The sequence below is a fragment of the Trifolium pratense genome, linkage group LG6 (assembly GCF_020283565.1).
Source record: "Trifolium pratense cultivar HEN17-A07 linkage group LG6, ARS_RC_1.1, whole genome shotgun sequence".
Classification (NCBI taxonomy): domain Eukaryota; kingdom Viridiplantae; phylum Streptophyta; class Magnoliopsida; order Fabales; family Fabaceae; genus Trifolium; species Trifolium pratense.
Window position 1 is genome coordinate 35322796 of NC_060064.1, and position 27949 is coordinate 35350744.

Here is a 27949-nt window from a genome sequence, read left to right on the forward strand (position 1 = left end):
GATTGAGTTGAGAGTTGTTACTTAAAAACAGCCCAACGAATACAAAGGGAGTAGCTCCAATATTACATATGTTTATTCCCACCAACCAACACATTGAACTCTCTTGTCTCCCACACCTACTTGGTTTAGAATCTTGTACTTTATAATACTGACAATACAACTCATATGAAGCTATCAACATAGCAAGTCACCTCCACTCAGGGACCCCACTCCTTCAATTATCTTTTAACCAATAAATAATCATTTTTACATGTTGCCCTCACATCAAATTTTGTCTTGCCCACACACTGACAGGCCAACTCTGTTTAAGTTTTGCAACTGTAGTATACGTTGTTAAAAGTATGATCACCTTGTTATTTTAAATTTTAATTTGGTCTCATATATTTAAAAAAAATTAAGCTCGTTTATTACGTTACAAACGTTACAATAAGTTAATCCACTTAGTCAAGTTTCTGTTTATATCATCCACGTAGATAACTTAATTAAGATGTGCCACATGAAAGGTTTTTGACGAAATTAACTCAAAATTTGATGACAAAGACAAACCTATATACTCTTTTATTATAATTATAATTATTTATAACAAATGAAATTGACCGCACTAATCAAAAGTTCTAGATCCGTCCCTGCCTCCACTCTCTTCTGCTCGGTCTACTCTCCATAGAAATATTCATAAACTCATTTTGTTTTTATCTTTTGAGCAATGGAAGATCCATAACTATTTCCCTGAAAAACTCCACAAGAAAATCTAACTTTTTCGGTGTATCGCTGTTCGGCCCTCTCTTAAATCAGCTCGAACCTCTCTCTCAGCTCGGCTATACTCTACAAGGCATTATCTCCCATACCATTCTTTTATACAAGTAATAGACAAATTAAAATAAGATGACCCTTAAACAAACAATCAAACATCGATCTATAAAACGCAAATAAAAACAAAAGAATAGATCTCCAAATGTGCAAGTTTAGAAGGTTCGGAAATATCTCCCATACACAATCAAACACATATACAATAAATATCATTTATCCTTACACCAATCTAACTCGATACATAATCTCACTTGTAAATCTATTTAAAGTTCGGAAACACCTATACAATAAATATCACTTAACCTTACACCAATCTAACTCGATACGAAAGAGATAATCATTTGTCTCTACAGTCTTGAAACCTTCACCAATCTTGATCACTTTAACATATGAGAACTTTTGCTCGGAGAAGCGCGATGAATAATCATGACGACTATATTTAGTTACAAGGCTACCCCAAACCTTAGGATTAACATCGGAACTCTCTATTTTGAGCTTTAATAACACCTTAATGATAACACGAACTGCATATCCGAAAGCCATCTGATATAAGCATATTCAAACAAAAGAAAATAATATTAATTAATTTCATATTCAAAAACATATTAATTTAGAGATAGTATTCTATTCAAACACTAAAACACTTGATGCAAGTTAAACCAACAGTCCTTGATCAAGGCTCAAGATAAATTAACTAATTTGTTATATTTCCTCAAAACTAAATACAGTGTAAAAGTTGGATCAAGTACTTAACAACCATAAAAGTAGAGGAAAATATATAACGAAATAAGAAGAAAAAAAAGAGTAAATAAAAAAATTGGTCTCACATTTTTCCAATTCCACCCATGTCCCAATGGTGCTCCACAAATATTTCGTTGAGCCTCCACGGTCATAGAACACTTTGCCTCCTAGTTGAAGCTTGAAAGATGTTGTATTCTCCGCCTCATCAAGAGGTTTCTCCATACTAAATCAATGTTGTCAGTCTCCTACTACACTTATATACGATTTTTAAGAAATGGTGATGTTGAGGGGTGAAAATAAATGATTTGTGTTAGTGATTTTTAGTGATTCGGAGAGGATGATGAGAATAGAGAGGTAGTGATGATGAACGAACGTGGAACTTAAAAAGTAGGTGGGTGTGTTTAAAATAGCATCTACTCTTTCTCTTTTGTTTCTTTACATAGTTGCAAAACTCTCTACTCTTTAGAAGAATATGAACAAAGAAAAAGATGAAAATGATTAATACCGGAGAACATGGAAGATTGGTCAAGGACTTAAGAAGAAGAAGAAAACGAAACAATATTAAAAATGTGTTTCTACGTACATGACTCTAGAAGAAGGCCAATATATAAAGCAACGAATACAAGCAGTGGCGACTCCAGGAATAATATTAGGCTATCAACAATGGTTTTGGGTTTAAACCCCAACTTAATTATGAATTTTGGTATTAAAAAAAAAATATTTAAAAAAATATACTATGCAATAATTGCCCTGAAAGTATTAGAATAAATAAAAATATACACACTCAATCAAAATATGACAAATATATATACATTTAAAAAAAAAAAACGAAAAAACAAAATCCACCTAGCTATTAAGCAAGTGCATCACACTTGTTGGAAGTATCCAATCTGATCGTGCCACGTGTCCATTACACTCTCTCATCTTTCCACTTTCTCACTTTCTCTCTTTCTCACCTTTTCAATTTAATCCCGGTTGAATAAATTCAACCCATCTCTCCTCCATCTCATTCAACTCCAACATTAAACTCACCATTACATCTATTCAACTCTTATTTTGGGGTTTAATACCCACCATTGTAAGTAGTCTTAAGCCTGGGCATAATTTTAACCGCAAATGCACGAATGTTTATTGGTTTAAAGTTTTTCGATCGGAATTCAACCGGATCGGACTGTTTCTAACTAATAAAATATATATTATTTATATACTAAAATTATAATAAAAATAATTAATTTTAAGGAATTAATCTAAATATTTGATAGTCATAAACAAATAAAGAAAATAAAAACAAAAAAGGAAAGAAAATAAATGAGTGAGGTGGGAGTTCGACACAAGTCCCCTATGTGAGAAACAAATCACAATGCCACTGGGCGGCCAGGCTGCACGTTTTGTTAAAAATCATGCTTCTTTAATATATATATAGGCTTTTATTAAAATAACCTTAAAAAACCACTGTTCATTATCTTCAACCTCTAAACCAAAATAAAAAAAACGATATTTTTCATTCTTGCACTAAATTGGACAAGTAAATATATCATTTTGCTCAAAATTTTATGAGGATTATGAATATGCACTTAAATTTTATTAATTCTTACTCAAACATTCGAATTTTCAGATTAAAATAAGAACCCTAAAAAAAATTATATAATTGGGAGCCCAGGCACATGCTGGGTATGCCAGGCGGCATAATCGCCCCTGAATACAAGTACAACAAGTCATTTTAGTAACCGTAAATATTTATTGCTACTTCATCCCGTAGAAATTTTTCTCTTTAGATTAAAAATTCAAACTTCTCTAGTTAGTATAATTAGTACTGGTAACTTTTAAAGTAATATTTCCTTTATTCTTAATTATAAATAAAAGTTAAGTTTTTAGATTTATTAAATAATTTGTGTATCTGAACTATAATGTATACTAAATACATTATTTTTTCAATAAATTTAAAAAATAAAATTTTGTTTATAATTAAGAATTGAGGGAGTATTTTTTTTAGGAAAATGTTAAATAGTGTATTCGGTGCACTAATTAAATATATAAATAAGGAAATTTTATCTTGAAACTCGTAAATTCAATGTATTAAAAATGTGAAAAGTTATTTTTATAATTATTAAGTTTATCTTTTATTTTTATTTTTAGCATATAATAAATGCCCCGTATGCAATGTTTAACCTAACTTTTTTTTAATATGTTGAACTGTCCTTTTAGTAAGGTAGTAGTTGAAAGTATAGCTCCTACAAAAGATCAACTTGTACCAGCTTTTAAAAGTTCCTTTTCATGGGCAGTGTGCTGCGATAGGAACTGTGCTTTTGTGGTCTTAAGCAATTAGCTAGTAGCTATGATTGGACAAGACAAGGCACTGTAGTTTGCAGATGACACTTGATTATGTACAAATTTTTCATAAATCTCACGTGTATGCAAGTATTGTCACTTCATTTGTGGTTTTAATACATGTACTGTAGTAGTACTTTGTTTCCATTAACTGTAGAAAAATATTAAATAATAGATCGGACACTAGTTAAGAAAGCTTAAGGTGTGTTTGGTAACACAAATAAGATAGGTTATAACTTATTATATGAGCTTATAAGTTTGTTTTAAAAAATTAGGTGTTTGATAACAAGCTTTTTTTATTAGCTTATAACGTTTTTTTAGATGCTATTTCAAATAGCGTTTGAGCTTATAACGTATAGCTTTTTACATTTTATTTCATTTTTACACTTCAGTTTAATAACTATTCACTTTAAAAAAGAAACTACCCACTATCAATTATGTAATTTTATATTTATTGATCACTTTAAAAGCTAATTTTACCAAACACATTAATTTCAATTAGTTAACTTTTCAGATATAAACTAGTTTTTCAGCTATCAGCTAGCTTGTAGCTTATTTCTACCAAACAGACTCTACGGCTCTGTTTGGTAAAAAATAGCGGATAGTTGATAAGCTAACTTATAGCGGATAAACTTATAGCGGATAGTTTATAAAGCTAGATTTTGGCTTATAACGAATAAGTTAGCTGATTGAATTTGTAGTGTTTGATAAAATTAGCAGTTGAACTAACTTATACGTATGAAATGACATAAGAAACATATGTTTAATTAATATTTAATTTTTTTTAAGTAAGATACTAGTGGTAAAATTGGAAGAAAAGATGATAAGCTATAAGCTATAAAGTTTAAAAAATAAGTTATAAGCTAGTAAAATAAACTATAACCTTTTTTTAAAAAATTGTTACCAAACAGCTAAAAGGTATAAGCTATAAGCTAGTTTATTTGACTTCTCAAAATCATCCTCTATTATTTTTTTTTTCTTTATAGAACAAATAAGTTGCATTTGATATTAAAAGTATATAGTAACAAAATGATTTGAAAAAAATATATATAGAGAATGTTGCAAACCTAAAAAAAAAATGTGGAAGATTTTGACATTTAACTAAAAATATTTCCTCCCCCTCCCCTCAGTTGAACAAAACACACTCTTAGAGTTTTTTTAAAATTTTTTTATTTATTAACACACATATTTTACTACTTGAGATTCTTTTTTCTTTCTCAATATTTTATTTTTTAAAATACTTTTTTTTTTCATAATGCTTATTTTGGCAAAAAGTTGCTATTTGTTGCTTAAAAAAAAACTTCTATTTATTTTATAGGTTAGAAAGTAAAAAAAAAGGCCAAATTACACTGAAGGTCCTTTATCTTATTTATTTATAACACTTTAGTCCTTTATCTTTATTTTGTAATAATTCGATCCTTTATCTTTTGTAAAGCGCACATATACATCATTTTTTTTATTTTTTATTAAAAAATGCTGAGATGGCATTCCACGTAGATAGTTTTTTTTTTCTAAAATATTATTTTATTGAAATTAAAAAAAAATCTGGAAAAATGGATGAAGATATTCAATATCACCTTCATATCTTCATCTTCCTCATGTATTCTTTCTTAAATCAAATAACATAAGTCTTTATAATTAATAGGAACTGCATGAATTTGGAAATCAATTTTATGTTGCAGAGATTCCAAAGTGGTTTGAACACCAATTTTTGCATAGATCATCATTTCATATTGGTAGTTCCTGTCGTTTTACTAGTTCTTTCCAGTGAAGAACAATACCTGTGAGTATGAATATGATGACAACAACCATAAAATTGAATCTAATTCAGCCTATGATTATATGTCCCTGCAGCATCGTCCCATTCGCACCATCCTCCTCCGTACCATAACTCACCACCAACAACACGCCTCTTCTTTTTCTTCATCAATAATTGGTCACACTACTTGTACCCATTCACATTCTCATCCATTTCCAGAACCAGACGACGACCAACAATAAGTGATACTATGCAGTGGTTGACTTTGTACTTTTAATAATCCCCAATTTGGAATTTTTAGGTTATTGAAAATTTGGGGATTTTAATTTGAGTTTAGAAATTTTTGTTTGAGTTTAGAAAGAGATGGAGGAAAATTTAAAATAAAGATTTATGTTATTTGGAAGTGTATTTGAGTGAAAATTAATTTTAATTTAAAGAAAAATATGATGAGGAAGATGAAGATATGGAGGTGAATCGGTGATATTGAATCTTCATACATTTTTTCATTTTTTTTTTAATTTCAATAAAACAATATTTTAGTAAAATATTATCTATGTAGAATGCCATCTCAGTATTTTTTTAATAAAAAATAAAAAAAAGGATGTATATGTGTGCTTTACAAAAGATAAAGGACCGAATTATTACAAAATAAAGATAAAGGACTAAAGTGTTACAAATAAATAAGATAAAGGATCATTAGTGTAATTTGACCTAAAAAAAACTAATGAACAAAGAAATAAAAATAATTACCCAAAAATGGTAGGTAGTCCGATTTGATAGTATGTGATTTTTTTTTCAAACAAAAGAAAATAATGTTAATTTCATATTCAAACAACATATTAATTCACTTACATTAGATAGTCACATGTTATTATTATAAATTAGAATTCCGTCAGGAACCCATGTACAATCAAATAAAACAAATGAACAAACCACTCAATTACCAAACCCTTGAACAAATAATCGAACATCAATCTATAAAACGCAAATAAAAACAAAAGAATAATCTCCAAATGCAAGTTTTGAAGGTTAAATAAAGTATGTCAATAAATAAACTCTTATGGTTTGAAATCTATTTGAAGGCAAAAAATAGCAAAACAACCTCCACAAAAGCAATAACATAATCTCACTTGTAAGTCTATTTAAAGGTCAGAAACACCTATACAATAAATATTACTTAACCTTACACCAATCTAACTCGATATGAAAGAGATAATCATTTGTCTCTACAGTCTTGAAACCTTCACCAATCTTAATCATTTTAACACATGACAACTTTTGCTCGGAGAAGCCAGAAAGGTCTATATCGACAATAAGAGAGGAATATGATGGCACGACAATCGTAGACCTTGAAAGTGGAATTGTCGAATCATTACTTATTTGAACTAGATCATCTTGAGTCCTATTGAACAACACACACCGGTAGTTGTCTTTCTTATAGCGCGATGAATAATCATGACGACTATATTGAGTTACAAGGCTACCCCAAACCTTAGGATTAACATCGGAACTCCCTGTTTTGAACTTTAGTAACACCTTAATTGTAACACAAACTGCGTATTCGAAAATTGAATAATGTACCGACGCAAATCCTCCTTTTTGACCCTGAATTAAATTACACAACTGCTTCTTGTACCAAAAAGGAGAATCAAGAGTCGAAGCCGCCCAGTCCACGTAACCTTTTATAGCTAAACAACCCTCAATATCTTTGATGTCAAACTTCATTTTCAGTGAACTACAATCGGAAAAAGCCCGAGATCCATCTGGTATAGGTATGAATTTTAAATCCTCAGATAACATCAATGCCTCATTTTCATCTCTTTTAAAGATATAACAAAGTTCTCTATCCTCACGCAAAACTTCAATTGAACCGTAAATCTGCACTGGTTTTGACTTTTCTCGACCAATAAAGACCGAGAATATCTCCACAGCAAAAGATGACCGTGGTATATTTTTATGAGAGCGAAGACACCTAAGAAGCATTTCAAACAAAAGAAAATAATATTAATTTCATATTCAAACAACATATTAATTCATAGACATTAGACATGTAGAATTAAATAAAACAAATGAACAAACCACTCAACTACCAGACCACAAAATCAGAAAAACTAAAGAAAAAATCAATGAAAAGTGAGATTGATTTCATTTCAACTTATTCCACCACAAAAGCTCAAAAAGGCACAAGGTGAGATATCGTGGTAAAACAATTGATGACCAAAAATATAACCCAGCAGTCAGCAGCTAATTACAAATTACAAATTACAAATAAACCTTTTGCGTTGATGAATGAGGTTACAATCTATCGTGCTTATCCCTATTGTTACTCTTAGTGTGTGTATTATTGCCTTCAAAATGTTCCTTTTTCCCAACTTTTTGTTACTTGTGCATTTATATAATTTGTCATATAAATTTTGATAGATTGATATTTATGAAATATAGAGCATTCAAGAAATTCCACACATAAATATACGCGAGCTACATACCACGAGCCGCGGTTAAGGCTGGATGACAACACATCACCAGACTCGTCAGCAACAAGAGACTCGCCATCATCAAAAGAAACAGAACACTTTTTTTCTTTGGAAAAAGCATGCATAGAAGACTAAAATGAAAAGAGAAAAAAAAAATTGTATTAGCTCCAAGTAGAAGATAGAAAAGTGTATAAGAAATGAAAGATAACAAAAAAGAAACAATAAGACTGAAGAACAAAAATAGTATAAACCTCGTCATCTCCATCAGTATCATCATCGTCAGTAGACTCACCATCATCATCGGCAGAAGACTAAAATGGGAAGAAAAAAAAAAGAAAAACCTATTAGATCCAACAAGGAGAAGATAAAAAAATGAATAAGAAACAAAATGATAACAATAAGATTGAAGAACAAAAAAGTAAAAACCTTGTCCTCTCCATCGGTATCCATCTCTTCAATATTTTGTTTCAGATTTTCTGCCGGGATTTGTGGCAAACTGGTTGAACACTAAATAGAAAAAAGAAGAAAAAAAAAATCAGAAAATTAGTGTTTGATTCAAGTTGAAAAGAGAAGAATTACAACAAGTAGAGCAACCAGAATAAAAATATTTAAGAGAAAATCTACTAAAAACACAAAAGATAATATGTCTTACCCTATAATCAATTCGTCCAAAAGGATCCGGTGAGAACCATGCTGCACCAACCCATATATCCATATCACCTGACAATAACGATCCTACAGACATCAACCCTTGTCGAGGTAACAACTTTTTAGTACACTTTCCAATCTTTCGCCTTGATCCAAACTCTGATAAATCCACTTCAATGATAAGGGATGAATATGCAGGTAACGACACCCAACATCGGGAAAGTTTTACATGACCAGATTCAACTCGCTCAAACTCATCATCTTGCTTCTTGAAAAGGACACACTCTTGAGCTGAATAGTTTCCATACGTGTCAGTATAGCGAGCAACAATTTTCCCATTGACATTGTAAATTTCATGTTTTTCAAACTGTTCTTTTGTCATAGGAATTGTAACTTGTAATCGAGAATGAATACCAAATGGAATCGCAATGTAGTGAAGAGTAAGGGACCCTTGTTGGCAAGGAATTACCATAGATTTAACTTGCTCGTAATAACTATTATCGATATCATTATCCAAATAGAAAGATATTCCTGCAAATATGTTGTTGGTCTGATCATATAAATTCACGTCTACTCTACTACTTTGAATCAAATGCAAATAAGCATGATCAGGGTGACACAAATAATCCGGACCATTGAGAGTCAAACTACCGTCGATTCCTAAAATGTCAGGGACATCATCAACATCTCGTTTGTAAATTTGATGGGTAATTGGTGTTTTATATACACCAATATAATGAGCATATATTGTACCGTGTAGTGCCAATTGTTTATTATCCTCCTCCTGATTAGGTTTGACGGTTAGGGACATGATTTGTGCAAGAGGTTGTGGTCGGAGAGATGGTCTACCATGTTGTTTCTCAGTCTCTCTATCGTCATGTTTATCCTTAATTAAGGATTCAACCCAATCTTCACTACCACATCTTCTTATAAAATCCTCCATCTCTTTTCTAGAAACATGAAAATATTTGTTCACACATTCATCTAAATCGATAGCCATGATAAACAGAAAGGGCAAAAGGCGGGAAGCGGGGAGAACGGTGTCGAACAAGTGGCTGTCACTGTTGAATATGCTCAATTCCCCTTGTCGTCAATAACAACAGTAACTCCTTCGCTAATTACTAGCAAACTTAAACCCTAAACTAATTGGGGGAAATTTAATTAAAGAAGAGAAGAATTGACAATCACAATTGAAAATCCAAACGGAGAGGATTGATTCTCACCTGAATTGAATCCGACTAAGGAGAAGAGGAATCGATAAACAGTTAAGAAGACAGTCAAGGAAGGAGAGTATATGAAATTAGGGATCCTCTAAGAGTATATGTATTGTTTTTTTGACTCATTATTAAAAAAGAAAATCTTCTCTTGTTCAAAAAAAAATCTTCACAAAAGATTTTAAAAAAGATTTTAAAAAAAAATCTTCTCTAACTCATTATTTAAAAAAAAAACTTCTCAAAAAAAAAAAATTTAAAAAAAGAAATAAAAAAAAGATATTCACAAAAGATTTAAAAAAAGAATAAAAAAATATCTTATCAAAAAACGATTTAAAAAAAAAAATCTTCGTATTTCACAACAGAGTTAACATACTAGTACTAGTATAAAACTAAATTAATTTTCTCTAACCCATTATTAATCGGATATATACAAAGTTATGTTTCATGTTCTATTAACAACTAAATTAATCTGCTTCAAAAAAACAACTAAATTAATCGAATATATGTAAGCTTATACAAACTTTCTTTTCCTTCGATGAAGTTTTCTCTCCCGACCCCCCTCATTTCTTTTCTACCCCCAAAAATCTCATTTTGTCCCTTGCGGTATGAAATTTTTTTGCCAACAAACTTCGGTTTATATAAACCGAAGTTTTTAAACATGGAAAAAAAATTCAGTTTATATAAACCGAAATAACATATACCCCCCAAAAAGAAGGAAAATTTATGTGAAAATTCGTGTAGAGCTACCTGTGGTAAATATATCATATCTCTCTGAATATAGGTCGTATGCTAATGATTTTTAATCCAGTGTAAAGAAGACAAAATTTACTACAAGATTGACACCGGAATTATTAAATTTCATTAAGTATAGTATGAGAAACTCTACCTACAAGTTTGAGAAAAGTTTCTGCAAAATGTTGTAGAGATACATGTGGTAAATTTGTCATAGCTCTCTGAATATAAGTCGTATGCTAATAATTTTTTATCCAGTGTAAAGAAGACAAAATTTACTACAAGATTGACACCGGAATTGTTAAATTGCATTAAGTATAGTATGAGAAAAGTTTATGCTCTGTTTCTGTACCAGTACCCATTATTTCGTCAAACTGAACCAATTGGATAGTTAATCCTCAAAAAAAAATTATATTTGGATTCTTGACACCCTAAGCTTTTCAACGAGTGGTCATTTACTCAAATCGGACATCGTTTAGTATTTCAAATAAATTGTGGAAGTTGAGGGTCTCATGCAAAATTTATGCAGGAAAGCTGGAAAAAAAATTGGAACACAATATTTCGGTTTATATAAACCGAAATTTTTTAGCATAACAAAAAAATTCGGTTCGTATAAACCGAAGTAACCCCATGAATAAAAACGGAAATTCAGGTGGTAAAAAAGAAATGAGAGAGGTCAGGAGACAAACCATCTCCTTCGATTCCATTGCTTGCTTGCTTGATCTATGGAGGACATATCTGTGTTGCCTTTTTCTTTCTTAAAATGTTCAAAAAAAAAAAAAATTGCTTTCATTTTTACGTGGATTTTAAGAAAGAAAGAAAAAAATAGAGTTTGGCCAATGTGGAGTGGATATACAAAATCTGTGTTGCCTTTTCCTTCGATTCCATTGCTTGCTTGATATATTGGCAGTAGCTGAGGTACTTTTGTTAATGACAAAGGACATGCTCTCCTCTCAACTTTGTCGGGGAACAAATGACGGTGGAAGGCGAAAAATCCTCCATATAAACACGCCATTGCGGCCTATGGCGGCCATTTTGATGTGGGAAACTAGCAGCACGTATCGAAGATAAAGTGGCGCGCAAGAAAGATTCACTTGAAAAATAATAAAGATTTTTGTTTTGCCCTTGTAACTTGAACTGGTACAATAAATTGCTTCAACAAATAGTTTTTTTTTTCCCATCAAGTGACAATGTGAGATCTTGTTATGAAAATATGCTACAATATATTTTAGCTAAATTTATTATTTTTATATTTTAGCTAGATTTATTATTTTTATATTTTAGCTAGATGTGTTATTTTCTTTTATTATCTTTTAGGAAATTTGTTATTTTTATTTTTCACTACTATTTAAACTAAGTTATTGTAGCATTGAAAGGCAACCTTTTGATTCAATAAAATTCAGATATTTTTCTCAAATTTGGTGGATTCCAAATTATTCTTTCTGGTGGATTCCGGAAATCTGGTGGATTCCAGAACCTTTATCTAATAGGATTAGCGTTTGTTTTTCCTTCACGCTTCCGTACTGCATCACATTCCCTTCACAAATAGCCCATGGTGTCGAAAAAACCATCATGCCATTCTGCCATGGCCACTTTTTAAAAACACCGTTGGAGAGGCCAAATGTTTTATGGCCATATATCCAAGCTTGCATGTATATCATACTAATTTTCATTCTCTTGGTCTATTTTCTTATAATGGCAGCACTTTCGATCAAATTTAAGATTCTGGAGGTTGATTAATACATGAATGTTTGGAGCTTTTGTTAAGGTGGTTATTGGCTTTGGTTTATGTTTGAGTCTTGGAAGCATATCAGTTGATAAGGAATTGGTATTGGCTCGGATTAGTTTTCAATATGTTGTTTGGTGTAATTCTTAATTTCATAGTCTAGTGTCAATTGAGTAGTCAGTAGTGGGAGTTTATTCTGCTTATATGTATGTATAGGGGGTCTGCTTGTTTGTTAGCAGTGCTGTAAATGATAGTTGAATAGTAATTTTTGTGATCTTGTCTTACCATATCTTGTGCATAGCCATGATTTTTTTAATAAAATTATGGGTTTGGTATAATGGTACTACTTTTTTCTTGACTATAAAAAAAAGAGGGGGTTGGTACTTGGTATCAAAAACAGAGAGGATTTTGGTGATGGGATTGGGACAGTACAGTGAAAGAAAGGTATTGAGACTCTTTGTAACATTGAAGACTTGTGTGGTTGGTGAAGCTACAAGTTGTGGTTTAGGTCTTGAGTCTTGACTGTGGAATTGAATATTTCCAAATGGAAGGAGATTCTCTGCATTCAAATTTTTCTGCAGTGGAATTTCATCCACTCCTTTTTAATTTGGTACATGAAATCTCAATTATTAAAATTAAAATAATAATGAAGGGTGTAGATCCATGCATGAAATGCAAGGGAAATGGCAATGGAATTTTGTTGTACACTAATGTACTAGTATACATTAAGAAAGATGCATCGATACAAATCAATATTCTTTTATATCTTATACTATTACACTTGTAACATAGTAAACAATTGAAAAATAAGACCTACATTTACTTGGAGGCAAAATACAAGATGAAGTATACATTTACTATCTACCACATCCACCACCCGTAGACAAAGGGGTGCGGATAGCAAACACTATAATAAACAAAACATACAACAATTCTCTGCTTGCACAACTAGCCTTACAAACAAACTTATACATTAATTTGGGCAAAATAGAAAATATATAATTTTGTAGTCTACAAAATACCCTCCCTCATTTGTAAAGGGAATCAGCATACTGTACGTCCATAGCACAAACAAGCAAGGTAAAGGTTTTTTGACCATTTTTCCTGAAGAATCAATATGAGAAAAATCAGTTTTTGCATGTAATTAACAAAATTAATTATTGATTTATCAACCCTAACCTTAACATGTGTGCTTGGAAATTGAGATGTCCTAAGAGTTTCCTGAGTTTCGTCAGCAGGCCTTCGTCTCGGTTTGCTTAATATAAGAGCAGATTGATCCCATGTAGCAGCAGTTGCTGTGATCCTGTAACCATTATCCCATCGTCTATGGATTCCTTCGCTAGGATAGAGAAAATCAAGTTCAACAACCTACATGTAAAAGGTGGATGATGAGAAAATAACAAAAAGAGACGTTAACTGCAGAGCAGAAGAGCAGAGAAGACAAGGGAAAAATTGCCGCTTTATTAAAAGTAACAAGAAATTTAGCTTATGGTGTTTAATAAAGTGTTTAATAAGAGGAACAGTTTTTTTTCAGTGACATTAAGGCGGAAGCCCGCCAAAACAACAGAAAGGAAAAACAAAGCAAAAAAACTCAAGCCGGAGCTCCTATAGAATCCAAAATGAGCAAGGATCCTAATCCCATCGGAGATGACCGATGACATAAAGCACCCACTGTATGCGAGAACCCTCTTTGGCCAAGAAGTCAGCACACTTATTAGCACAAAGGACATGAGACAGAGAAACTGTCGAATCCCGATGCAGCAGTTCCACAACCTGCTGAAGCATATCTGCGCGTAAGAATGGAACCTGTGATGAACTCTGTCCCGGATAGTATTAACTGCATCCAAGGAATCAGTCCTGCAAAGCACGTTTCGATAATCCCAACTCATAAGCTAGGTGCCAACCATACTACTTAGTTCCAGCCAATTCGGAAAACAAAATGTCACCATCTTCATCCGGAACAATTAACAAACTCTCTTTTTTTTACATGAATTAGAATGAGTTCAATAAAAGGACCAAATTGCTAACAAGACAATAACCACTCTCTAGAAAATGGGTGAATTTTGGCTAAATTCTATTAAACTTTGTTGGCAGGGTGGTAAAACTAAATTAAGATCTGATCCAAAGAGGATTTCAAGCACACCAGTTTAGAATATTACTCAGACCAAAGCCAGGCCATGTAGTAATAGTGAAATACAAAACATTCCAAATAAAGGCAGAAAAGGAAAACAAATACTCAAACAAAGCATAAAAGCTTTTATTCCAACAATATCATATCATAGATTAGAATACAAATAAACAGCAAACCTGATCACTGAATCCCGCATTCCGTGACATAACAACACCCCAACGACTTCCAGCAGTTGCCATTGAAGTCACGTGAAAACCTTCTCTCCACTTCTTGTTTATCCATTTGAAGGGGAAAGACTCGCTTACTTTGTATGATTGTTGTGTATACTGTGTGCCTGTGGAAATCAGAACTCAAATCACAATGTAGTTTTTATCTCTTTTGTTCCCTCTCTAGAATGAAAACAGATAAACCCTCATGCATGTGATCAAACAACATCCAGATAGATCTGCCGAAAAATGGAAAATCAAACAGGCACTAAATTTGGTAAGAGCTTCTTCACCACACTTGTACAACAAATTGGAACAGGAGGGAATATAAAAGAGACAAATCATGTGAAAATATAATTCCATGTGAGTGGAATTTCAAATTGCTCCAAATCAAAATATGCAACTGATTAACTTAATAATTCTTTAAAATTCACCAAGTTTATTCAACAACCAAAATGCCCTCCAACATTTAAACCCTCCTTATATTCTACAACAATCATATGACCTAATCATCTTCACTCCCATTTCTGTGGATCCTACAGACAGTCTAACAGTTCAGAAGAGAGACCCAAAATATGATCAAATGACCTAACTAAAGAGCCTCAGAATTGCATCCAGTGCATCATCAATTAGGGGAAAATCTCATTCATCATTTGTAAGTACTTAAAGCAAACAAACCTTTTGACATCACCACAAGAGAGCTCCCATTAGTAACTCCAGCAATAGAAGTAATGTAATAATTCTTCTCCCACTGCTCCATGATCCATTCCTAGAAAGAAAAAGAATTGCATGGGTAAGGTTCGGCAATTGAAAAACAGGTTACAAACATGATCAAACATGTTTTTGCTGACTCACGTATCTTTTTTGTGGTCAAAGATCAAACATCAATCTATATTTGTTTGTGCTTCAATCCATTTGGTATATAAAGGAAAATACAAATACATAGTCATGTGGTGAGCCTAGCAATCTTAATATACTTAACAATTTTAGCAACTTTCATGCAAATGCATTTTTTCATATTAATTAAATGTACTTGTGTGTCCATAAATTATTTTAGTAGGTGTAACTTAACGGTAATATATACAAACATAACTGCAATCTAAAACATTGTTTCAAAATTAAACATTATTATGCTCAGGCAATTTTTTTTTTTGTTTTGTTGTGAAAACCAAATTTTTTTATTTATTATTTTGTACTAGTTTTTAAGACATAGTTCGAGTAATTGATTTGTGACACCTAAAGACGTCTGATAAGAAGATTTAGCATTTAAATTTTTTGCTCATATATCTTAGTATTAAATTTGACAAAACACGTATATTAAGAAAATTAATTTTAGTATTAAATTGGTAGATAAATCATACTAATATTTAAGAAAATAACAAAAAAAGTATGAGAAATTAAAAGGAAAATAAAAGAGACAAAAATAAAAATAAAAGAAAAAACATAGGATGCATGGAAACATAACAATTAAAAAAAATAAAAATAAAAAGACTAGGGCAAGGGGGATTCAAACCCCAGACCTCAAATACACATTAAACCAGTGTCTTAACCAATGCCAATTCATTTATATTACGCTTTCAAATAGATATAGCATATTGGAAACGTTAACCCTCTCTTTTGTGAATCCATTCATGATGCTATTTTCTGATTTGTGAACCCTCTATTTTCGTCAACAAAAATCGATGAATTTACCTCTTCATCGTTCCAGAAAAATCAAAATTTTGTTTTCCTATAAAATCAAAATTATGAAAATTTGTTAATCAAAACTACAACAAAGCACATTTAGTAACCACATTAAAAAAAAATGACTTGACTATAAATCCAAAACACAAAATTCTTGAATCTTACTCACCCTGTAATATTAGTTGATTCAAGAAAACAAGTATCGCTATTGCAATTTGGCGAAGAAAGACATAAATGTTTGATTGCAGTGTAATAATTATATAGAAGAGTTGTTTGATCTGGTGTAATAAAATCTAACCAAATGCAGATCCTTTGAAAAATGAACAGTTTTAAAAGCAACATCCACCAGTGGATGTTATGTTGTTTTTGTGTCAATTTTCGAAATTGCTTAGATGACATTCAATTAGAGTTTTTTAAAAAATTGCTTAGATGACATTCAATTAGAACTTTGAAAATCTATCCTAATATATCTTACTAATCTATAAATTACTTAATAAAATCTAACCAAATGCAGATCCTTTAAATTTCGAAAATTGACACAAAAACAACATAACATCCACCGGTGGAAGTTGCTTTTAAAACTGTTCATTTTTCTTTACGATGTGGGACTCAATCCCACTTTTTTAAATCCTTGAACAGTGCTTAACACTTACAATCTGAATATTTTAAACTATGAGAATATACTTTCTTTTTAAAAATTCCGAACTCATAATGAAATGACTTACTGTATCGGTAATCAAGACTTACGCTGCATTTACGCACATGTGATGGGTGTTATAATTTTTTTTTTCTTTCAGTTCACACTTTCCTCGGGGAACATGGGGTCCATGACAAATTTGCAATCTCCATTCAGGTTTCTAAAACCCTTATTTTGACAAAAAATTATTATTGACCGAAATAATTTAAAAGTGGCTTGGCTTGGCTCCTTCAAGCTCCGTGTTAACAAATCACGTTTTGAGAGGAAGGAGGAAGGCAGGAAGAGTGTGGAGGGAAGGAGCGCGGCAGAGAAGGTAGGGAGGTTGGTAGAGAAGGAGGCAGATGGTGATAGCTATCAACATGGGCGTTCTTTCAAGTCGGCGCTGGTGCAACCTTCTTCTTTTCTGATCAAGGGGAAGGCAAAAGGTGTAGAGGAGGAGGTGTTGTAGGTAGAAGTGGATGGATTGGTTCTTAAGGAGTTGGAAGTGAGCTATGTGGGGAGGTTGGCCTTAGATGTTGAGGTTAAAAGAATCAAAACCACCCTTTATATGGAGGGTCTAGGCTATATCTCTGTTGGCTCTTATTTATAGTTCCAAAGTTGGTGAGTTGGAAGAGTTGTGTAGAGCTAAGTCGGATTGGCTTGTCTATTATTTCAAAGAGGTGAGGCCTTGGTCACCTTCAAGCTTTGTGGACAGGAGAGATACTTGGGTGAAAGTGTATGGAATTCCACTTCATGTCTAGAGTGAGAATTTGTTCAAAGTAATAGGTGGTTATTATGGTGAATTTTTGGACTTTGATCAAAATAGAGCTTTGAAATTTCTGGTACACAGAAGACAAGTGTTGTCCACGATATTCAGACACTTGTCGTAAAACTTGTCTTAACAGTAAGAACAATAAAGCAGTGCATTAAAAACATATACGGAAAAGCATAAACAACACACATAATTGTTAACTCAGTTCAGCATAACAGTCTACTCTAGGGGCATACCAAGCCAGGGATAACACTAAATAGTATCAATTCGAAGACCACACAGTAAACTCCTCGTTTACGATCTTCTCACTTAATCACTACATGTGCTATACTTTCTACCTAAGACTCACCTAGGTATGAGGCCTCCTTAACTCCCTCTTTAAGCTACCTAGCTTTTTGAGCATTCAGCCACAGGTCCTTTGCTAAATCTTGCTGAATCTGCTTCCTTGTCTCGTCTGATTGCATTAGGTTCTTCAACAGCATTAGGAGGTGCTGATCCTCATCTCCATAAATTCTGCAATACGATGAAACAACGTTGGAATAAATACTTACACATAACAGATATTAAACGACAACTCACACACACGCACACACACACCACATCTCTAAATCCTGAGCCAAGTGGAAGAGGAAACCCACTAAATCTGGAATACAGAATGACTTAAGCCGCATGCTCAGTTAGAAGAAAACTTCTGCTGCTACATAGCTCGAATTCCATTAGTGGACATACATCCAAATCAACATAAATCTCCAACACGATTGACAATGCTAAACCTATGCTTTTAGTTTAGATGTGTAGTTAATGATCATTGAAATTCATTGCAGAGGTTAACTTATGCAATAACATCAAAGAATTAGCTAACTTAGTTTTGAAATCATTCATTTTGGAAAAGTCCTGGATGGTATGAAAGTGCAACAATACATACATAGAGTAGATAACAATGCCGGTGACAAAAGCACCAAACGCCAAATATATAGTATATCCAACCAACCTGAAAACCATAATTAGCTAGCTCTAGGGATGTTAGCAAACTAAAACTGTGACTCATAATTTGTACGTAGGAACTTTCAGTTGGAGAAATAAAAAGGAAGTAAGGTTACTGTCAGACCTTGTTGTGGTAAGTGAAAATGCGAATTAAGACAGACCACGTGTCTGAGGTCAGAAGAGACAGATTTAGCATGGTAGAACCAATGCATTGAGCTGTGAGAAAAGAACATATCGCATTCAAGAATATTAGTTCCCAGTAAAAACAGGAATATGTATATAACTTCATCTTTTTTCTACTTATGCTATACTTGTGTTATCAAATAGCATCTATACTCTATAGCGCTATATATAGAGTAGCATAATTTCAGACTATTGCGACATTATAGCACTGTAGCGAGTAGAATTTAAACAAACTGATATTTTTTGTGCTTCACGATTGACAACAGTGCACTAAACCAAACTAAATCCTTAGAATTGTTATAGTTCGATTCCGTACCTAAAGCAGAACATGGACTAGAGAGTAGAACATAAACATATACAGTTACTGAGAATCCAAAAAAAGGAAACGCCTGTAACCAGCAATGGCAGAAATTAACATAAATAATAATGCTTACGGTTCATATATCACACTAATTCGCATATTGTGTTCTCTAGTACAATAATAGAAGTTCAAGGCATATCATCTCCCGTACCATTCTTTCATACGAGTAATAGACAAATACTAATAAGACGACCCTTAAACAAACAATCGAACATCAATCTATAAAACGCAAATAAAAACAAAAGAATAATCTCCAAATGCAAGTTTAGAAGGTTAAATAAAGTATGTCAATAAATAACTCTTATAGTTTGAAATCTATTTGAAGGCAAAAAATAGCTAAACAACCTCCACAAAAGCAATAACATAATCTCACTTGTAAGTTTATTTAAAGGTCAGAAACACCTATACAATAAATATCACTTAACCTTACACCAATCTAACTCAATACGAAAGAGATAATCATTTGTCTCTACAGTCTTGAAACCTTCACCAATCTTAATCATTTTAACACATGACAACTTTTGCTCGGAGAAGCCAGAAAGGTCTATATCGACAATAAGAGAGGAATATGATGGCACGACAATCGTAGACCTTGAAAGTGAAATTGTCGAATCATCACTTATTTGAAACGGATCATCTTGAGTCCTATTGAACAACACACACCGGTAGTTGTCTTTCTTATAGCACGATGAATAATCATGACTACTATATTGAGTTACAAGGCTACCCCAAACCTTAGGATTAACATCAAAACTCTCTGATTTGAGGTTTAATAACACCTTAATGGTAACACGAACCGCATATTCGAAAATTGAATAATGTACCGACGCAAATCCTCCTTTTTGACCCTGAATTAAATTACACAACTGCTTCTTGTACCAAAAAGGAGAATCAAGAGTCGAAGCCGCCCAGTCCACGTAGCCTTTTATAGCTAAACAACCCTCAATATCTTTGATGTCAAACTTCATTTTCAGTGAACTACAATCGGAAAAAGCCCGAGATCCATCTGGTATAGGTATGAATTTTAAATCCTCAGATAACATCAATGCCTCATTTTCATCTCTTTTAAAGATATAACAAAGTTCTCTATCGTCACACAAAACTTCAATTGAACCGTAAATCTGCACTGGTTTTGACTTTTCTCGACCAATAAAGACCGAGAATATCTCCACAGCAAAAGATGACCGTGGTATATTTTTATGAGAGGGAAGACACCTAAGAAGCATTTCAAACAAAAGAAAATAATATTAATTTCATATTCAAACAACATATTAATTCATAGACATTAGACATGTAGAATTAAATAAAACAAATGAACAAACCACTCAACTACCAGACCACAAAATCAGAAAAACTAAAGAAAAAATCAATGAAAAGTGAGATTGATTTCATTTCAACTTATTCCACCACAAAAGCTCAAAAAGGCACAAGGTGAGATATCGTGGTAAAACAATTGATGACCAAAAATATAACCCAGCAGTCAGCAGCTAATTACAAATTACAATTAAGCCTTTTGCGTTGATGAATGAGGTTACAATCTATCGTGCTTATCCCTATTGTTACTCTTAGTGTGTGTATTATTTAGAGCTGTCAAAACGGGCGGCCCGGCACATTTCGGGCCGGCCCGGTCGGGCTTCGGGCTGCATCGGGCCGGGCTAAAAAGCCCGGATAAAATATGGGCGGCAAATAACAGTGCCCGAGCCCGGCCCGGTACGGGCTGTCGGGCTTTCGGGCAGCCCGCTTTTTTTTTTCTTTTTTTTTTTAGTGCTTGAATTCTGAGTACAGCAAGCAACATGTATTTAAACGCTGCAAAAAAAAACCCTTATTACAACTAAATGAAAATTATAATTTGGTAATAACAAGTATTCTGAATTCTGCATACCTCCCTTACTAATACTATATATAACAAGTATTCTGAGTTATGCAACAAGTACTTATAAAATTATAGTAACTAATTTATAACCTGCATTACAAACAGAAGTCTAAACAACATGGGATCTCCATGACAACAGTTGAATAATTATTGGCCATATGATCTTAGCCAACATTCTGCTATTATACTACTACATTATGCTTTCTTTGTTTCAATATTTCTTAGCCATATGATCATACACTGATACACCAACAAAAAAACCAAGCCTCTTGGCTACTAATACAAATAAGAAATTATAAAGTAAGTTCACAAATTCCACGGTGACTCAATCAACTAAATTTATATTCTTCAAAACAAAATTCAAATTCCCCAAAACAGTTCATCTATTCTCAATGACTCAATCAATGTTCACATATTCCACACTGTTTGACGCTTGTACACTTTCATGGGATTCATCATCTTTATCATTATTATTGACATCACCTAGTTCTACAAAATAAAATAAAAAAGTTGATTGTTAAAAATAAAGATATAAACTTTTTGGTCAATTAAACATTTGAAAAATAATAGAACTTCAATAAGCTTACCTTCAAACCCATGTAACCAACTGCGTGCACACATGAGAGCTTGAACCGATTCATCTTTCATTGAACTTCTATACTTGGTTAGAACTCGAGCACCAATACTAAATGCAGATTCTGATGCCACCGTGGTTATAGGAATGCTCAAGATATCACAAGCTATCCTTGCAAGAGTGGGACTCTTACGACTTCTTTCCTTCCAATAAGTCAAAATATCAAAACAAGTCGATGAAGGCATCCTCAACTCATCTAAATAAGTATCAAGTTCTGTTTTTCCAATGACAGTGGTTTCTTGGTTTTCAAATTCTTCAAATTCCTACAATATAAAGTGAGTTAAGAACACAAATTCCTTTCAACATGTCTAACAAATTTCGACATGTCTTTAAACTTTAAACATTAGCCATTCAGATTATTAACCAACTCATGTACAACATGTCTATTGTTCTAACATATCCAATCATATAAGAATACAAACATTTAATGTATGCAATTTTTAATTGTTAAGAAAGTAAATCATAATGTAGAATAACATAATAAATATTTAAGAAAGAATAAATGAACTTACTTCATCTACAGAAGGTAGCGGTCCTCTTCCTAAAGGAGGTTGCACCATTTGTTGTGAAGAGCTTGGATTAGAAGAAAGAATCTCATTGTTGACATATTCGGCAAAAAGCTTTTCCAACATAATCTTGACATTTTTCGACTTATCCTCACTAGTGACTGGATCAAGTTTAGAATATGCATATCTCACAAAGTTGAGCTTTTTGGTAGGATCAAGAATAGTCGCAAATGCTAAGATGACACTATACTCACTCCAATACTTGTCAAACTTTTCCTTCATTTTTTTGGTCATTGTTTGAATCAATGGATCTTCACTTCTCAAATAAGACCTTAAAAGACACTCTATCTTCCATATTTCTCCAAAGTACAAATTTGATGTAGGATAAGAAGATCCGGATATCAAGTTTGTAATATTAAAAAATGGCTTCAAAAGATCACACAATGTTTCAGCCCTTCTCCACTCAACACTTGTAGGACAACACTTAAAGTTTGAATCACGCAAACTTAAGCTATAAAAGGCACGGCGATAATTAATCGCACTATGAAGCATTGTATAGGTGGAGTTCCATCTAGTAACACAATCTGTTCTCAGTCCAATTGCTGTGTCAATATCACCAATATTCTTAGCACATTCAAAAAATGCTAGTGTTCTACTTTCTGTGACCCTTACATAAGCTATACTTTGCCTAATCTTATGCAATGCATCACTAATTGTCTTCAATCCATCTTGAACAATGAGGTTCAAGACATGTGCAGAGCATCTTATATGAAAGTACTCTCCTTTAAGCAACAAACTATTTGAAATTCCCAAGTGTTCTTTCAGAAAGTTTTGCATACTGTCATTTGCAGATGCATTATCCAAAGTGATAGAGAAAACTTTCTTTTCTATGCCCCAATCACTTAACATTTCCAAGACCTTCAATGCTAATTCTCGCCCAGTATGTGGAGGTTCCATGTGAGCAAATGCAAGAATCTTATTTTGCAATTTCCAGTTCAAATCAACATAATGAGCGGTTAAAGAAATAAAACCTTCATTAGTGCATGCAGTCCAACAATCAGAAGTCAAACAAACTCTCCCACGAATTTGAGCTAATTGTGATTTCAACTTTTGTTTCTCATCACCATAAACTTTCAAAACATCTTTGGAAATGGTATTTCTAGTAACAAAAATGCAATCATCATTCAAAAACTTTTGGTAATCTCTAAAGACCTTCCACTCAACTATATTAAATGGTGCACCATGTGTAATCACCAATTTAGCTAAAAGTTCACGGTTAGCCTTAGGGTCAAACTTTTTCTTTCTTAATTTTCCTTCAGCACCAATCATCATATCACCCACATCATGATATTTAATGGACTTCATACAACTATCTTTATGACGATTCAAATGAGTAGTTCCACCTGTTGATGCCGCACTAAGTAATTTTCCACATCCCTTACATTTAGCACTTTCTACTCCATCTACAAAACCAACTTTATCAAAATATGTCCAACAATCAGATGTTAGGGCCTTAGGCTTACGCTCATCCTGATTAGACTTCTTAGCCTTACGCTTCTTGGCCTTTTTTGGTTTAGAAGCCACTTCTTGTTCTTCTGCATTTTGAGGTGGAACTTCTCTAGCTTGACTAACATTATCCTCTTCCTCATTATCAGATGTTTCAGGACTGTTGTTAATAATTTCCATATTGCAAGAAGCACACAAATAGTAATTCCTACACAATTATATAAAATCAATTATACAAATAGTAATTTCCTTTCTCTTTGTTACTAAGTTACTACTATAATAGAAACTCTGAAGAATAGCTTTTATATCATACTCATGAATCAAACAAAACTAATTTTAAATACATATAACTATAGACAGATCAAAATATATAGGACTATGAATGAATATCAAAGAAAAGTTTCAAATTTTGAATACTCATGAATCAAACACAACAAGATTAATCAAGGAAACTCATTTCAACCGTAAAGAGAAACTCAGTTTGAACTCAGTTTTCCAATAAATAACTATATAGAAATCAAAATAGGAATCTATGAATGAATATCAAAGAGAAGCTGCAGATTTAGTTTGATTTATCATACTCACGAATCAACCACAACAACAAGATTAATTTTAACAAACAAATAACTTACGGCAATGTTTATAAGAAAAACAACTTACTAGAACGAGGCGTACGAAGGCAAACGGAGACGAACAGAGACGAACGGAGATGAACGGAGACGAACGGAGGCGAAAGGACGCGAAAGGAGGTGAACGGAGGCGGACGGAAGACCCGTTTGAGCTTAGGGTTCCATTTTTGAGTTCTGTCTTTGAATGCATTCTCACTCTCAGTACTTATGTTGCTTGTGTTTTGTTTGTTTGGGCTGGGCTTGATATGTTTTGACCCAATTGAAAATGTATCATTAATTACTTTTTTTTTTTTTACAATAATTTATTCGGGCTCCGGGCTGCCCACGGGCTTTTCGGGCTAGCCCATATTTTTTTCCGGGTTTGTCGGGCCGGGCTAAAAAAGCCCGGATAGAATTCGGGCTCGAAATTTAAGGCCCAAGCCCGGAAAAAATTCGGGCAATTCGGGCCGGCCCATTCGGGCTAGCCCATTTTGACAGCTCTAGTATTATTGCCTTCAAAATGTTCCTTTTTCCCAACTTTTTGTTACTTGTGCATTTATATAATTTGTCATATAAATTTTGATAGATTGATATTTATGAAATATAGAGCATTCAAGAAATTCCACACATAAATATACGCGAGCTACATACCACGAGCCGCGGTTAAGGCTGGATGACAACACATCACCAGACTCGTCAGCAACAAGAGACTCGCCATCATCAAAAGAACCAGAACACTTTTTTTCTTTGGAAAAAGCATGCATAGAAGACTAAAATGAAAAGAGAAAAAAAAAAATTGTATTAGCTCCAAGTAGAAGATAGAAAAGTGTATAAGAAATGAAAGATAACAAAAAAGAAACAATAAGACTGAAGAACAAAAATAGTATAAACCTCGTCATCTCCATCAGTATCATCATCGTCAGTAGACTCACCATCATCATCGGCAGAGGACTAAAATGGGAAGAAAAAAAGAAAAACCTATTAGATCCAACAAGGAGAAGATAAAAAAATGAATAAGAAACAAAATGATAACAATAAGATCGAAGAACAAAAAAGAAAAAACCTTGTCCTCTCCATCGGTATCCATCTCTTCAATATTTTGTTTCAGATTTTCTGCCGGGATTTGTGGCAAACTGGTTGAACACTAAATAGAAAAAAGAAGAAAAAAAAAAATCAGAAAATTAGTGTTTGATTCAAGTTGAAAAGAGAAGAATTACAACAAGTAGAGCAACCAGAATAAAAATATTTAAGAGAAAATCTACTAAAAACACAAGATAATATGTCTTACCCTATAATCAATTCGTCCAAAAGGATCAGGTGAGAACCATGCTGCACCAACCCATATATCTATATCACCTGACAATAACGATCCTACAGACATCAACCCTTGTCGAGGTAACAACTTTTTAGTACACTTTGCAATCTTTCGCCTTGATCCAAACTCTGATAAATCCACTTCAATGATAAGGGATGAATATGCAGGTAACGACACCCAACATCGGGAAAGTTTTACATGACCAGATTCAACTCGCTCAAACTCATCATCTTGCTTCTTGAAAAGGACACACTCTTGAGCTGAATAGTTTCCATACGTGTCAGTATAGCGAGCAACAATTTTCCCATTGACATTGTAAATTTCATGTTTTTCAAACTGTTCTTTTGTCATAGGAATTGTAACTTGTAATCGAGAATGAATACCAAATGGAATCGCAATGTAGTGAAGAGTAAGGGACCCTTGTTGGCAAGGAATTACCATAGATTTAACTTGCTCGTAATAACTATTATCGATATCATTATCCAAATAGAAAGATATTCCTGCAAATATGTTGTTGGTCTGATCATATAAATTCACGTCTACTCTACTACTTTGAATCAAATGCAAATAAGCATGATCAGGGTGACACAAATAATCCGGACCATTGAGAGTCAAACTACCGTCGATTCCTAAAATGTCAGGGACATCATCAGCATCTCGTTTGTAAATTTGATGGGTAATTGGTGTTTTATATACACCAATATAATGAGCATATATTGTACCGTGTAGTGCCAATGGTTTATTATCCTCCTCCTGATTAGGTTTGACGGTTAGGGACATGATTTGTGCAAGAGGTTGTGGTTGGTCTACCATGTTGTTTCTCAGTCTCTCTATCGTCATGCTTATCCTTAATTAAGGATTCAACCCAATCTTCACTACCACATCTTCTTATAAAATCCTCCATCTCTTTTCTAGAAACATGAAAATATTTGTTCACACATTCATCTAAATCGATAGCCATGATAAACAGAAAGGGCAAAAGGCGGGAAGCGGGGAGAACGGTGTCGAACAAGTCGGTGTCACTGTTGAATATGCTCAATTCCCCTTGTCGTCAATAACAACAGTAACTCCTTCGCTAATTACTAGCAAACTTAAACCCTAAACTAATTGGGGGAAATTTAATTAAAGAAGAGAATAATTGACAATCACAATTGAAAATGCAAACGGAGAGGATTGATTCTCACCTGAATTGAATCCGACTAAGGAGAAGAGGAATCGATAAACAGTTAAGAAGACAGTCAAGGAAGGAGAGTATATGAAATTAGGGATCCTCTAAGAGTATATGTATTGTTTTTTTGACTCATTATTAAAAAAGAAAATCTTCTCTTGTTCAAAAAAAAATCTTCACAAAAGATTTTAAAAAAGATTTTAAAAAAAAATCTTCTCTAACTCATTATTTAAAAAAAAAACTTCTCAAAAAAAAAAAATTTAAAAAAAGAAATAAAAAAAAGATATTCACAAAAGATTTAAAAAAAGAATAAAAAAATATCTTATCAAAAAACGATTTAAAAAAAAAAATCTTCGTATTTCACAACAGAGTTAACATACTAGTACTAGTATAAAACTAAATTAATTTTCTCTAACCCATTATTAATCGGATATATACAAAGTTATGTTTCATGTTCTATTAACAACTAAATTAATCTGCTTCAAAAAAACAACTAAATTAATCGAATATATGTAAGCTTATACAAACTTTCTTTTCCTTCGATGAAGTTTTCTCTCCCGACCCCCCTCATTTCTTTTCTACCCCCAAAAATCTCATTTTGTCCCTTGCGGTATGAAATTTTTTTGCCAACAAACTTCGGTTTATATAAACCGAAGTTTTTAAACATGGAAAAAAAATTCAGTTTATATAAACCGAAATAACATATACCCCCCAAAAAGAAGGAAAATTTATGTGAAAATTCGTGTAGAGCTACCTGTGGTAAATATATCATATCTCTCTGAATATAGGTCGTATGCTAATGATTTTTAATCCAGTGTAAAGAAGACAAAATTTACTACAAGATTGACACCGGAATTATTAAATTTCATTAAGTATAGTATGAGAAACTCTACCTACAAGTTTGAGAAAAGTTT

General features: G+C 32.8%; 3 protein-coding genes and 1 long non-coding RNA gene across 4 annotated transcripts; all 4 read right to left on the reverse strand.

Moving 5' to 3' along the window:
- Positions 1–987: 987 nt before the first annotated feature.
- LOC123890774 lies at positions 988–2114 on the reverse strand. Its single transcript, XR_006802959.1, has 2 exons — positions 1635–2114; positions 988–1350 (listed from the first exon to the last, which is right to left on the reverse strand). It is a non-coding gene; the product is annotated as an uncharacterized LOC123890774 (long non-coding RNA).
- A 4643-nt stretch (positions 2115–6757) lies between these two features.
- LOC123890775 lies at positions 6758–27187 on the reverse strand. The gene is made up of 6 exons (XM_045940459.1): positions 26681–27187; positions 8762–9609; positions 8536–8616; positions 8361–8420; positions 8122–8240; positions 6758–7607 (listed from the first exon to the last, which is right to left on the reverse strand). The coding sequence occupies exons 1-6, from the start codon at positions 26826–26828 to the stop codon at positions 6809–6811; spliced, it is 2055 nt and encodes a 684-aa protein (XP_045796415.1). The 5' UTR covers positions 26829–27187; the 3' UTR covers positions 6758–6808.
- LOC123890779 (casein kinase 1-like protein HD16) lies at positions 13169–15582 on the reverse strand. The gene is made up of 4 exons (XM_045940462.1): positions 15445–15582; positions 14737–14894; positions 13609–13797; positions 13169–13533 (listed from the first exon to the last, which is right to left on the reverse strand). Exons 1-4 carry the CDS (start codon positions 15524–15526, stop codon positions 13474–13476), a joined length of 489 nt encoding a protein of 162 aa, XP_045796418.1. The 5' UTR covers positions 15527–15582; the 3' UTR covers positions 13169–13473.
- LOC123890776 lies at positions 19675–26661 on the reverse strand. The gene is made up of 5 exons (XM_045940460.1): positions 25841–26661; positions 25616–25696; positions 25444–25503; positions 25204–25322; positions 19675–20640 (listed from the first exon to the last, which is right to left on the reverse strand). Exons 1-5 carry the CDS (start codon positions 26645–26647, stop codon positions 19842–19844), a joined length of 1866 nt encoding a protein of 621 aa, XP_045796416.1. The 5' UTR covers positions 26648–26661; the 3' UTR covers positions 19675–19841.
- Positions 27188–27949: the final 762 nt, after the last annotated feature.